This window comes from Hermetia illucens, chromosome 3 (genome assembly GCF_905115235.1).
Source record: "Hermetia illucens chromosome 3, iHerIll2.2.curated.20191125, whole genome shotgun sequence".
Lineage (NCBI taxonomy): Eukaryota > Metazoa > Arthropoda > Insecta > Diptera > Stratiomyidae > Hermetia > Hermetia illucens.
The window spans coordinates 37,616,340-37,629,246 of NC_051851.1; the positions used below are offsets into that span (position 1 = coordinate 37,616,340).

Here is a 12,907-nt window from a genome sequence, read left to right on the forward strand (position 1 = left end):
TCTTCAGGTGGTTGTGAAGATCATTAGTTGATGCTTCATCTCCAGGTCCTCTATTTACTGCGGTTATTGCGGCATCCATTTCCCTCTTATAGGTGTCGCGGAGGGTTGTGTTGTGGATGGCTTCAGTGTTCACTCTCACCTGATTGTCAGAGGGGATTCTAGGTGGTATTGTTATTCGCGCTCGGAGCACCATGCCAACGAGATAGTGATCCGAGTCTATATTGGCCCCCCTATATGTTCTGACATTCATCAAGGCTGAGAGGTGGCGGCGTTCGATCAACACGTGGTCAATTTGGTTGAAAGTGGTCCCGTCTGGAGAGGCCCACGTATGTTTGTGGACCGCTTTCCGCGCAAACCAGGTACTTCCAACAACCATTTCGTGTGATCCTGCTAATTGAATAGTCCGCAGTCCGTTATCATTTGTTTTTTCGTGTAAGCTATGGGAGCCAACGTATCGCCTGAATACGGGCTCCTTCCCTACTTGGCTGTTAAAATCCCCAAGTATGATTTTGATATCATATCTGGGACAGGCTTCGAGGGTTCTTTCTACTGCCTCGTAGAAGGTATCCTTCTCCGACTCTGCAGTCTCCTCTGTAGGGGCGTGAACGTTTATGAGGCTTATATTTCTAAACTTGCCTCGCAAGCGCAGAGTGCATAGCCGTTCGCTTATACTTTCAAAGCCGATAACAGTAGGTTTCATTTTTTGGCTGACTAAGAAACCTACTCCGAGCACATGGTTTACTGGATGGCCGCTATAATACATGGTGTAGTGGCTCTTCTCCAGGAAACCGGTCCCTGTCCATCGCATCTCTTACAACGCTGTTACATCAGCCCTATATTGGGACAGGGTATCGGCTAGCTGCTTATCAGCTTCATCTCTGTACAGGGAGCGCACGTTCCATGAGAAAATGCGCAAATCGTTGTTCCTTTGTCGTTGCCGGGTCCGTCGTTTTAATATCCATCCTATCCGAGGCTCCTGTTGTGGCTTCGTAACGGTTGTTTTCCGTGTAGGGTTGTCAGCCCTACCCAACCCCCAACCTGGAGGACCAGTTGGTACAATTTGTCCCGTTTTTAGGCGCGGGAGACTCGCCTTCATCCTTCTCCGTCTGCAGCTTTTCGTCAAGAAAGAGCTCCCAGCGGTCACCACGTGGAGGTGGAGATAGGGTTTGGTAGCAGAGCTGTTGGTGTTGGTTCAGCAGGCATTTCCCAGGTTTTATGCTCCATCGTGGGTACCAATCCACGTTTCGCCCCGAGACCTATACTACCCTTCTCCCACCAATATATGAATAAACCACACCACTGTCGGCTGCGCTATGTTTCTGGGCGACTCACTTGTCTGCCATACTAAAATAATGAATTCAATTGCATCGCATATCCAGTAATTCATTTGTCCTCTTTTCTCAATATGTGACCTATCCACTACCAATTCCGTCTTCTCATCAACACGTCCTTGGGTATCTGGCCCGTATGTCGACGTTTTTCTTCTTTTCAAATTATGCAGAGCAGAATACTCCAGTGGCACGGCGAAGGTTCATAGCTTGCTGATGATTGAAATGATCACCTTTGCATCACTAAAGACCAATGAAAACCCCTATGAAGAATATGATTAATGTTGGATTCAGTTTCCTCGTCAAAAACACCTTAGAATATAACTGAGATGGCTGATCCCGAGTAGATAGATTCTGATATCTCTCGTTAAAGCTGTCACCTATGGACTGCATTCCTGATAACGAAGTCAGCTTCCGACGGTTATAGGTTTTAAGTGTATGACTCTTGACCTGCTTGTGTGGTTGTTCTATGTATCTGTTTTTGTTGTTCTGTGTGTCAGTTTTATTAGATCTGGGATCTCACCTGACTGTCAAAGAAGATTCGAGGTAGTGTTGTTATTTAAGCCCGGAGCACTGTAACAACGTGATAGCGATCCGAGTTTATATTGACCCCCTATATGCTCTACCATTCATCAAGGCTCCGTCCCTATTTAGCTGCTAAAATCTCCAAGTAACATTTTAATGTCATACCTGAAGCAAGCTTCAAGACTTCTTTCCATTATCTCGTAGAAACTATCCTTCTCCGACTCTGCAGTCTCCTCTGGAGGGGCGTAAACATTAATAATGCTTATATTTTCCTCGCATGCGCAAAGTTCTTTTATGTTATGTGCCCAGTAACAGTAGATTTCAGTTTTTGACTAGCTGGCAACTCTTCTCTGAGCGCATGGTTTACTGGATTACTGTTATATTTATACATATATTGTGGCCATTTACCGCTTGGTGGGGTATAGCCCGGCAACCACCCTTACGCCTCCCCATCACATGGACCCCGCCCAAGTTCTTCGTTTATAATAGAATCAGGTCAGGTCTGACGTCTGATATGACGCAGATAAGTTTTGACTTGGAGCCTCCGATTGGCAAAGGGGCTCACTTTGCATGTGCTAGTTCCATATTGCAAGGTAGAAAGAACACTCACACAAAACAGTCTGAACTTGTTTTTGGTGTTGAGATAGAAGAGATTCATTTCCAGATTTTAGACAAGGCAGCGAAGACGGATCTAGCACTTTTAATACGTCGGAAAACATCCAATTCACAGAAACCACGCTTCCTAGATATATAAATTCATCGACGTCTTCGATACTACGCCCATTAATCCAGATAGGAAGAGAACGATGGCCCGTCAGACTGAGAGTCTTGGTTTTATTGATGTTTGTCCCCACTCTACTTGCCTCTCCTTCCAAATTCAGAGCCATTTGGCCATTGAACTTGTCCACATCCTCCGGACAATTCAGCACGCACCGATAATAAGAAGAAATAATATCGGCGGAATCTGTATTCGACCTTGAAATTCTTTGAGATTTTAACAGGGTGCGACAAGTGAGCTTTTGCTACCTGGTCGCGCTGTCGAAAGCTTTCTCGAAATGGATGAACAGCAAATGTAGTGAAGATTTGAAATTCGCGCACTGTTCCAGAATGATCTTCAGGTTGTTGATATGGTGAATGCAGGAAGATCCGGAACAGAAACCAGCCTGCTCCCTGTCGATCAAGCTTCCGAGGTGTTCTTTAATGCGTTTCAGGATTATTTTAGCCATTATCTTTGCCACAGCGGGGAGCACAGATACGCCTCTAATTGTCGCACTCCCAACAGGAGCCCTTCTTTTGCATCTTAATCCCTTCTTCCACTCTCTTGGAAAGTTATCGGCTTCCCAAGATTTTCGTACGACAGATCTGCAATAAAGTATAAATAACTCTGCGGGGAGACTGTCAAGCCCAGCGGCGATACTGCATTTAAGTGCATTGATGACCGAAATGATTTCTTTTCTGCTCGGAGAAACAGTCCATATCCACATATTACAGTGACTAGCCATTTTATTCACAAGGGCGGAAATTCACCGAATGTGACATGGTTAAGAACCGTGGTGAAGTGTGCCTTGCTCGACATCGAGGATGAAAAGTCGACCGTTAACAATCTTTACAGGACCTTCGAAAAATCACATGCAAGCTCTTTCGTGATGCGGTATACACTTCTAAAATCATTGTGTTCTCCGATATCTTCCTCTTCTCTGAGTAGCGCAATAACAAGTTCCCTTTTGTCAGGGCGCACACTACGGTGAACTTCCCGGGGTTTCAGTCATTATCGGAATTCGAGGGTGTCACGATCACCATCACTCGTAGCTGTTAATAGAGCCTTACACTCCCTTCGGGACGTAGCCGACAACCTGTATAGCATCCGAGAAAAGAGCATTTTTGATGGCAGCTTAATGGTCATCGATATTCTCAAGCAGGTTACTCTGTATATCTCTTTTCCGATTAGCAAGATAGAGGTCCCACAGCCAAGCGACAGCCGGATCATATAACCGCTTGATGTTGAATTTGGGGGGAAGGTGGGTCATAACTCCCCAATGCTTTGAGAGGTGGCGGACACAACACCCAAGCGAAGGTAGCCGACCATTATATGGTGATCCCTTTCGGGGTCTATTTATGCACATCCCTAAGACAACTCCTGCTTCTACAGCTGATAGCTGCGCAGTCTAATTGTTTGTATGGTGTCGATCTGCTGAGCCCCAACTGACCGTCTAGCAAGGTTTGTCCTCGAATAATGTGCCACCAATGAGAAGGTCCCACCACTTTACTTCGCTTAGGCCCGTAATGTCCAGCTTATATCATTGGAATCCCCGCTCGAATTTGAGAAAGCAAGTATTCTGAGGACCCTCGATACCTTCGTCGAGGAGCATGCACACATTTCAGAAATCAATCATTGCCAGTTTTCGATAGCCAAAAATCTTTGGCATGAGCCCATGCGAGGCATTGTTGAAGTTTCGGTAGCAGTAACGTTTCAAAATGTGCAGATTGCTAGCCCAGGTCCGTCAATCCAGTCCGAGGGTACTGTTGTCTCTAGGTAACAATTGTTTTCAGTGTAAGGTTGTCAGCCCTACCTCTACTTTCTGATTTGTTGTTCATTCTAGCTGAATATTCTGCCTATAATCCTTAGGTAATTGCTGGCGAATACTTATATATACATATGTTGTTTATAATCTTAGTAAGCCATGTTTCTTTAGCCTATATCAGGATTGCCTCGACGTTCCTTCGGGTTCCTTGTAATCGGCGAAGGTCGCTGAGCAGCTTCTCATCTGACAGATGCTTTGCGTTCATTTTCAAGGTTTTTCTGTATGTATGACGGGTGAACTTATTCTGAGAAAAGAGTTTTCCAATGTGTTTGTCTTGCGAGCGAAAGTTACCATATACCATGTAAAAATTATTTCTAGGTGGGTTAAAGTCTTTCGACAGTCCACTTAAGAACGCGAGCATCGAAGTTATCACACTACACTAGTAAAACTACATCAAATAGATGACATCGTGGTACCCTGAAAATGACAACTATCTAGTTGTGTAGTGGAAATATTCTTAACAATTATTGGGTGGAACTGCTTTGGCATTCAGATCCATTACTTTGGACTCAAAATCAGGATACCATAAACCACGCGCCATATATTACTTTGCTGAAAGAAAAAGCTTTTGTCTCCTGTGATAGAAAAAGTGATTGATTTCATAAAGAGGAAAAAAATCTAACCAAATGCTGGTTTCATAATTACCTCTGAAAACTTTTCAGAACATATTCTCTAAAAACTTGAGAAGTCAGATCAGCAAAATTACTACCTGTGTAAAGGAAGAATGTGCATAGTTCACAATTCAATCCACGAGGGCGAATATTATAGTAAGGCTAAGACTTCCCCTTCACATATCGTTAGTGGCGCGTACTCCCACATCATCAGGTTCATAGTTTCATAACGTCAAATTCAATCATATCAATTAAGTGATCAAATCAATAGACAGGGAAGCACGGAAACAAATAGATGAAAATGCCCTTACTGTGTCAAAGGTACTTTAATAATAATAATTCCGTCAAATATACTCACTCAATTTGGAGAGCTAATACTTTTACGAAATATTCTGCGCTCTTCTAATTAATTAACTGTTATTTTAAATGGTAACTTCAATTATTCTTAATAACGTATAATTTTTTTTTCCAGATATTTGGCGCATTCTTAGCTTGGGAGACACGACATGTATCAATCCCCGCCCTAAACGATTCCAAGCACATTGGCTTCTCCGTATACAATGTTGTTATGACTTGTGTTCCAGGCGCTGCAATATCCTTAGTGTTGGCCGATCGAAAGGATCTTGTCTTCACATTGCTCTCAATTTTCATATTTTTCTGTACGACGGGCACCCTATGCTTGGTGTTCGTACCGAAAGTAAGACTGGTAGTATGATTCCGTAGTATAGACCCTCTTAGATGTTGTGTTTCGTTCCTTATGTACTAATCATTCAATATTTATGAATTGAAATATATTTTATGCCTGCAATCAGTTCAGATACTTCCGTTTTTTGTAAATTTCGAATTGATTATTTCAAGATTATTGGGTTAATATCAAGATGGTATGGTGCATCTTCATCTACCAGACATTTTCAAATTTATTCCATATCACATACTGAATTTAAACTCAAAACACACGATGATATCTGTACAGAGTCCTATCAACACTTGGATCTCTTTTCGACTTCTACCTTTGTACACGTTTATGAATTTAACTTCATATCAGCAAACAATGACACCATCTGCATGTTTTGAAACCTTTATTACAATCAATTAGTTGCATCTTAAAATATAAGCGCAATTCATTTAATATTCTGCATCTCTTTGATCTCCCCGGATGCTTAGTACATTCGAAACGAAGCATTCATGAAGAATCAGAACATACTAAAGTGTCTCGATTTCAGCTTATTGAACTAAAAAGGAATCCTTCGGGAAATGTTGATAAAAGAATCCGAGCAACGCTGAAACCTATGTGCAAAAATGGACGTGATTCTTCAGTATGTGAATTGGAACAAAGACTACGGGACGTCAAAACGACGAATTGCAGGTTCCGGAAAGCTTTGATGGAAAAGGAAGCTGAACTGCAAAGTTTAATACGAAAACTGGGACCGGAAGCCAGGAAATGGCTTGAGGGTGGATCCTGCGGGGGTGACACAGAACCTATCTTAGGTGATTCATCGCGGCTTTCCGCCCCTCCAGTGCGCCGAGAACTGCCCAGCACAACTGGTAAATATTGTTCACAGTTTAGGATCGTCCAGGTGCACTTGCTTTTGAACGATTGCATTTCTTTCGCTTTTCACCTCTATGGCATCCACTTTTTCTTCGCTTTTGGTGTCACACTTTTAAATTAATCCGATTTTGAATTTTCGGTTGTTTTCAATTTCTTCCCAGAAGTAACGGAAATGACATCAGTCGATAGCGTTACGTCAACACACGCTGAAATGGACTCAAACTCCGTAACTTCAGCTTCAGGACAAATGTAAGATGTTCTTCATGAAAGTAGAGTGGATTCTATAACAACAACAAAATTCATTTATTAGGAAGAAGAAAGTGCAAACAGTAAGCCCACTTCAAGAGACTAATCCACCAATTCCACAGCAAAGGCTGTCCCAGGATCTAACTCAGCACCAAACCGTTTGTAAAAGCATTTCTGCAGTATCGGCCGCGTCTGCTGCTTCCACGGAGAAAAGGAATTCGGTATCAGCTCAAACAGATAATGTCTTAATTCCGAATGTTAACAAAATGCAGGAATGTAATAATATTAAACATGAGGAGTTAGTCAGGGAGCGAAAGTATTCTCCTTCAATGGATCATCGAGAAAATAAAGTAAATTCATATAGTCATAAATCCATCTAAAACCTATAATTCGTTATTATTCGATTTAAGTTTGATAGCAAAGCTATATTTTTATTAAATAAAATATTTTCAATGGCAACAAATAAACCGATGGAATGAGAAGAACGATTTCTGTATTTTCAGGAAAATCGAAGTCAAGTAACAACGCCAAAATCGAAAGCTATTCACCGCAATTCAACGACTGCACTAAACTATTCATCTAACACAGAACTCAATAATGTGTGTCCTCATGTTAAAAGCAATACCGGCAAAGGTAATTTTTCTTTTACTATTTCTAGCATTCACTAAGATGCTTATATAACATATGAATAAAGCTGTATATGAGAATTTGTCTAATGTATCCAGGGACATAAAAAGAAAACTGGGGTGAAAATTGTGCAATTCCTACTATTGTCTCTTTGGCTAATTTCGAACGGTGTCTACATTCCGAGCCTCTGAGGAGTCCCTGGGCCCCAGAAAAAACCCCGGGTCCGGAGAGAATCACCCTCTTTTGACCTCAATACATAACCCTTTCAACTTCAACGTACGCTCCACGATATTTTCGGGTGTCAAATGCTTCCCGGTTGTAACTTCCAATTTTGCCTTTGAATTGCGAACTTCGGGCATTGAAATGAAACATGTGCTTTATTTTCCATTTCGGAACAGCCACCTGTCCACCTATCCTACGACTCAGCGAATCATCCCTTCTACTACACTGGCCGCTTCATCGGATATTTTTCAATAGGCGCAATAGACACTAAGTGCACCGAGGATATTCTGTTTATATTCTCTTCCAGTGCATTTGCCTACACTAGACCTGCGAATAGCATGATCACAGTAACTACCCTTGAGATAAACAGGCCATGGCTTAACCAAAGGTGTAAAATTTTTTTTCACCGAATATAATCATGTTGGGTATCAAATGAAAGGTCTTGATTAGTACTTTTCGATGCCGTTTTGTTTTTGAAATTCGTTTGAAAGGCGAGGAATGGAAGGGGTCGAAAGTGACAATTTCCTTAACGGACCCATGCTCAGAAACCACCCAACTGAAAAACCTGAAAAAAATCTAGAGGCCGCCACTATATGGTGCTTAGGCTACCAATATCTGCTCAAATATAGTTTTTGGGAAAATTGAGTATAAACCCCCATTAAGTTATTTCTTTAGCCGATGATATTGAATTTTAAGTGATAGGTTCCTGGCTACTTGGATGTTAATTTTGTCCTTTATTTTTAAGATCTCCAAGTCGCGGTAGATATTGCAATTTCTGATGTACCACGGTGCAGAAGTAATCGTTTTTAATACTTTAGACTGCATTCTTTGAAGGATTTCAATGTTGGTTGTGCGAGCAGATCCCCAAAATTGTGCACCATTATTCCGCCAATCTGGCTTGTTCGCTCCTTTATATATCAGCACTTTGAATTCCAAGGACAGCTTGGAAAATTTGTTGAGTAGCCAGTGCAGGTTTTTGAATCGTGATCTGTCTTTTTAGTCTCAACATGGTTTTCCCAAGTAAGGAACGGATACGCCGTTAAACTTAACTGGGGGATATGTTCGTTTCCTTAATGTGAAAGTGACATGACTACATTTTGTTTCATTTACTTTCATTCTTAAGCAGGCACACCATTGCTCAACCTCTTTCATGTGGTTCTCGACACTAGGCATGGAATGTGCACAGAGTATCGCCGTATCGTCAGTGAAGCTAGAAGTAAATAGCTGCTCGTTTGTGGGCAAATCTGCAGTATATACCAAATAAAGCAGAGGACCGCGGACACTACTTTTGGGATTCCCTCGCTTTGATGTTACATTCTATTGGGGTGAAAGTTTTTTGTTTAATAACAAATCTCCTACCAGTCAGATACGACTAGAGGTAGCGTTTCCTTGATTTTGTAGATGAGGCCTTCATGCTAAACCTTGCTTATGCAACATCAAGAAATACGGCCGAGTAGTACTTTCTGCATTCTAAACCACAGCTTATCTCGGAGGCTAGTCGATAAACTTGTTCAACAGTTCGATGTTTTCTTCTGAATCCGAACTGGTGAGAAGGAATAAACTCTTTTTCGTCCAAGTGTCGATGTACCCTGGATAGTAGGAGTTTCTCGAATAGCTTCGATTGTGAGGGAAGTAGGCTTATCGGTCTATAGTACGTGACGAACGTAGGATCTTTACCTTGCTTCGGGATCATCGTTATTGGGTTCAATTTCGTGCATTTCGGAAAGTAACCAAGGCGTAACACACCGTTAAATATGTGTGTCAGTTGAGTGAGATTTCGGCAATTTTTGGATCATTTTGCTCATAATAAGGTCGAAACTAGAAGACTTTTTGGGAGCAATGTAGCCTGCAAGAATGTTAAGACCTCGAAAACTTTGAAACGAATCCGTTGGTGTGCACCTTTGGGAATCAAAAATTATAATTCTTAGTCCATTATATGTGGGTTTGGTTGGAAAACGACTCTCAAGTGTTGAGCAATGATTGAACCTTTCTCAGCATCACTCCGCGCCCAGCTGCCGTCCTACACTCGGATTGGTGTTTCGCGCAGGGTTGGCCTATTGCGCTTCTTCACCGTTCTCCACAGGCAATAATTCTCAGTCGGAAAAAGTGTTCGATTTTCAAGGAAGCACTTTAGATCTTTATGTTTCTCCTTTTGCAATGCTTCTTATAGCTTCGTTTTAGCTGCCTCCAGATTCTTTTTCGAATTTGGCGATGTAAACTGTTACCAATCACACCTCAGCCGTCGTTTCTCCCTCTAAACTGGTCTATTATTTGTGAACACTTTAAATGATCTGAAACCGCATGTGGGGACCTCGACGTTGCATGCATGACAGCTGATGTTAATACTTCAGTAAAACAATGTACAGCCTCGCCGAGTTCGGAAAAAGATTCGTCACTATTTCGTATAGCAGGTTAGGGCAAGTAATCGATGGACACAATTATTGCCTGATAATCACTGTGTATGTAAGTCCTACTAAATAATAAGACTGACTAGGCTGATCCTGACCAATGTGCGAGGCTAGATAAAAGCAGCAGGATCACTCTCAAGATCATTCGACATCAACAACGATCTACGACAAGGGGATGTCCTATCATGCATCCTCTTTAACCTGGCCCTCGAGAAAGTGATCCGTGATGCCGATGTAAATGCAAGAGGTACGATCCTCTTTAAGTCCACCCAACTACTGGCCTATGCTGACGATATCGACATCATGGGAAGAACCACCCGAGACGTACAAACTACCTTCATCCAGATCGAGCAGCCGACATTTAGCGCGAGATCTTGGGCTGCACATGAATGAAGGCAAGACAAAATATATGGTGGCAACGTCAGCACCGAAGACGAACCAACCAACAACATCGAACCGCAATGGTCAAACAGGAAGAATAAGGATAAGAGAATACAACTTTGAGACCGTCGAGAATTTCTCCTATCTAGGGTCGAAAATCACAACCGATAACAGCTACGATGATGAAATCCGCGCACGGTTGTTGTCAGCCAACAGAGCCTATTTCAGCTTACAAAAACTGTTCCGCTCGAAACGTCTCACCATGGGGTCAAAGCTCTTACTGTACAAGACTATGATCTTGCCAGTCCTCATGTATTCCTCGGAAACTTGGGTTCTTAGCAAGAAAAATTGCGAACTCTTGGCTGCGTTCGAGGGAAAAATCCTCCGAAGAATTTTTGGCCCCCTACATGAGGATGGACTATTCCGTAACCTACACAATGACGAAATCTATGAGCGATACCATGACCGTCCGGTTGTGGATAAAATCCGGCTCAATAGGTTACGGTGGGCGGGTCACTTAATCCGTATGGATGAGAATGATCCCACCCGGAAAGTCTATAAGGGCAATATCTATGGTAGCAAAAGAAGACGAGGCAGACCCTGCCCAAGATAGAGCGATGGCGTAGGCCAGGACGCCAGACAGCTTTTAGGGATATCGAATTGGTGGACCTCGGCCCAAAACCGGGATGTCTGGAGTTCCTTATTATGGCAGGACCGGATACCGGTTGTTGCGCCGTTGATGATGATGATGTAAGTCCCCAATGACGTGCCACTGAGGGTCCTTAACTAAAGTGTCACTTACTAACGTGACATCTATTATGTTTGCAATTACAAGGCCCAGACAAGGAAGAACTTCAAGAAATATACGGCATCATTGCTCGCCATCGCACCTAACTCAGTCAATGCGTTAAAATCACTAGCTACCATTCCAGGGTCAAGATCATTTGCGTCCATTGCTAACTTTGCCCCAATCACGGCAAGGTTAAAATCCTCTATCGTAAATCATTTAGGGAATTTTTATTGTCTCTTCTATAGCGCGATTACTGCTTATAGTTGATTTTCTACCATTATTCGTAACCCACGCCGGCTGTGTAGGTCTTTATATTGTTCCCAGGCAATGGTGATTTTGAGTTTCGAGAACACCCTGGGAGAGTAAGTACTAAACCGCTTGGCAATGGTTCAGGTTTAGCTGTAAGAACCTCATTTCCACACGGTGTTGATCGTTTTTCTAGACACTGAACGTGTACTCCTCCTTGTAATGTGGGCACTCACGATGGAACTGTTACTGGATGGAACTATTATGCTGTCAACTATGTGGGACTAGGATTTCACGCAATTAGCCCGTCTATGGGAGACATTATTGTAAATTAATACTGTAGAATAAAGGGCAGATCAAAACAGCCAGAACCCTTAAACTGAACAAACCTAGAATGAGGACATCATCATTATCAACGGTGCAACAACCGGTATCCAGTCTATGCCTGCCTTAGTAAGGAACTCCAGACATCCCGATTTTGCAACGAAGTTCACCGATTCGATATCTCAATGAGCTATCTAGCGTCCTGCCCTACCATACGCCATCCCCCCATCTGAGGCAAGGTCTGCTATGTCTGCTTTTCCTTCCATAGATATTTCCCTTATAGACTTTCCGAGAATGGTGCCTCTCCCATTAACATCAACATCGCGGATCACCTTTTCCAAGGCCAGGTTAAAGAGGATACATGATAGGGCACCCCCTTGTCTGTTGAATAGTCAAGGTCGTTGTAGTCATCAGCATCATCAACGGCACAATGACCGGTATCCAGTCTACGCCTATAATTTAGTAAGGAACTCCAGACATTCCGGTTTTTCATCGAGGTCTACCAATTCGATATCACCCCGCTCCATCTGAGGCAGGGTCTGCCTCGTCTTCTTTTTCTAACATAGATATTGTCCGTATAGACTTTTCGGGTCAGATCATCCTCATCCACGGCACTTAATCCGCCGCCCACCGTAACCTATTGAGCCGGATTTTATCCACAACCTGACAGTCATAGTATCGCTCATAGACTTCATCGTTATGTAGCTACAGGATGGTCCATCGTTATTTAAGGGCCAAAAATTCTTCGGAGGATTCTTTTCTCGAACGCTGCAAACAACCGTGCGCGGATTTCATCGTCATAGTTTTTATCGGTTGTGATTTTGGACCCTCGATAGGAGAAATTATCAATGATCTCAAAGTTGTAGGCTCATATCTTACTATCTATATATCTACTGTTCTCATTTGACTGATGCTATTGTTGTTGTTGGTTCTTTGGTTTTTAGCGCTGACGTTGCTACCATGTACTTCATCTTGCCTTCATTAATGTGCAGCCCATGATGTCGCGCCCCTTGCTCGATCTGGATGAAGGTAGATTGTATGCCTCGGGTTGTTTTTCCCACAATATCA

General features: G+C 42.6%; 1 protein-coding gene across 2 annotated transcripts in view; it reads left to right on the forward strand.

Annotated features, from left to right (window-relative positions):
- Positions 1-12,907, forward strand: part of LOC119652964 (gamma-aminobutyric acid type B receptor subunit 2) — a 41,838-nt gene that overhangs the window by 25,642 nt on the left and 3,289 nt on the right. The window contains exons 10-14 of one of the 2 annotated variants that reach the window (XM_038057361.1): positions 5,519-5,743; positions 6,270-6,591; positions 6,757-6,844; positions 6,906-7,191; positions 7,345-7,474. In XM_038057361.1, coding sequence (XP_037913289.1) covers positions 5,519-5,743; positions 6,270-6,591; positions 6,757-6,844; positions 6,906-7,191; positions 7,345-7,474 — 1,051 coding nt within the window. The remainder of the gene's footprint in view (positions 1-5,518; positions 5,744-6,269; positions 6,592-6,756; positions 6,845-6,905; positions 7,192-7,344; positions 7,475-12,907) is intronic. The other variant, XM_038057362.1, reaches the window with a different exon arrangement.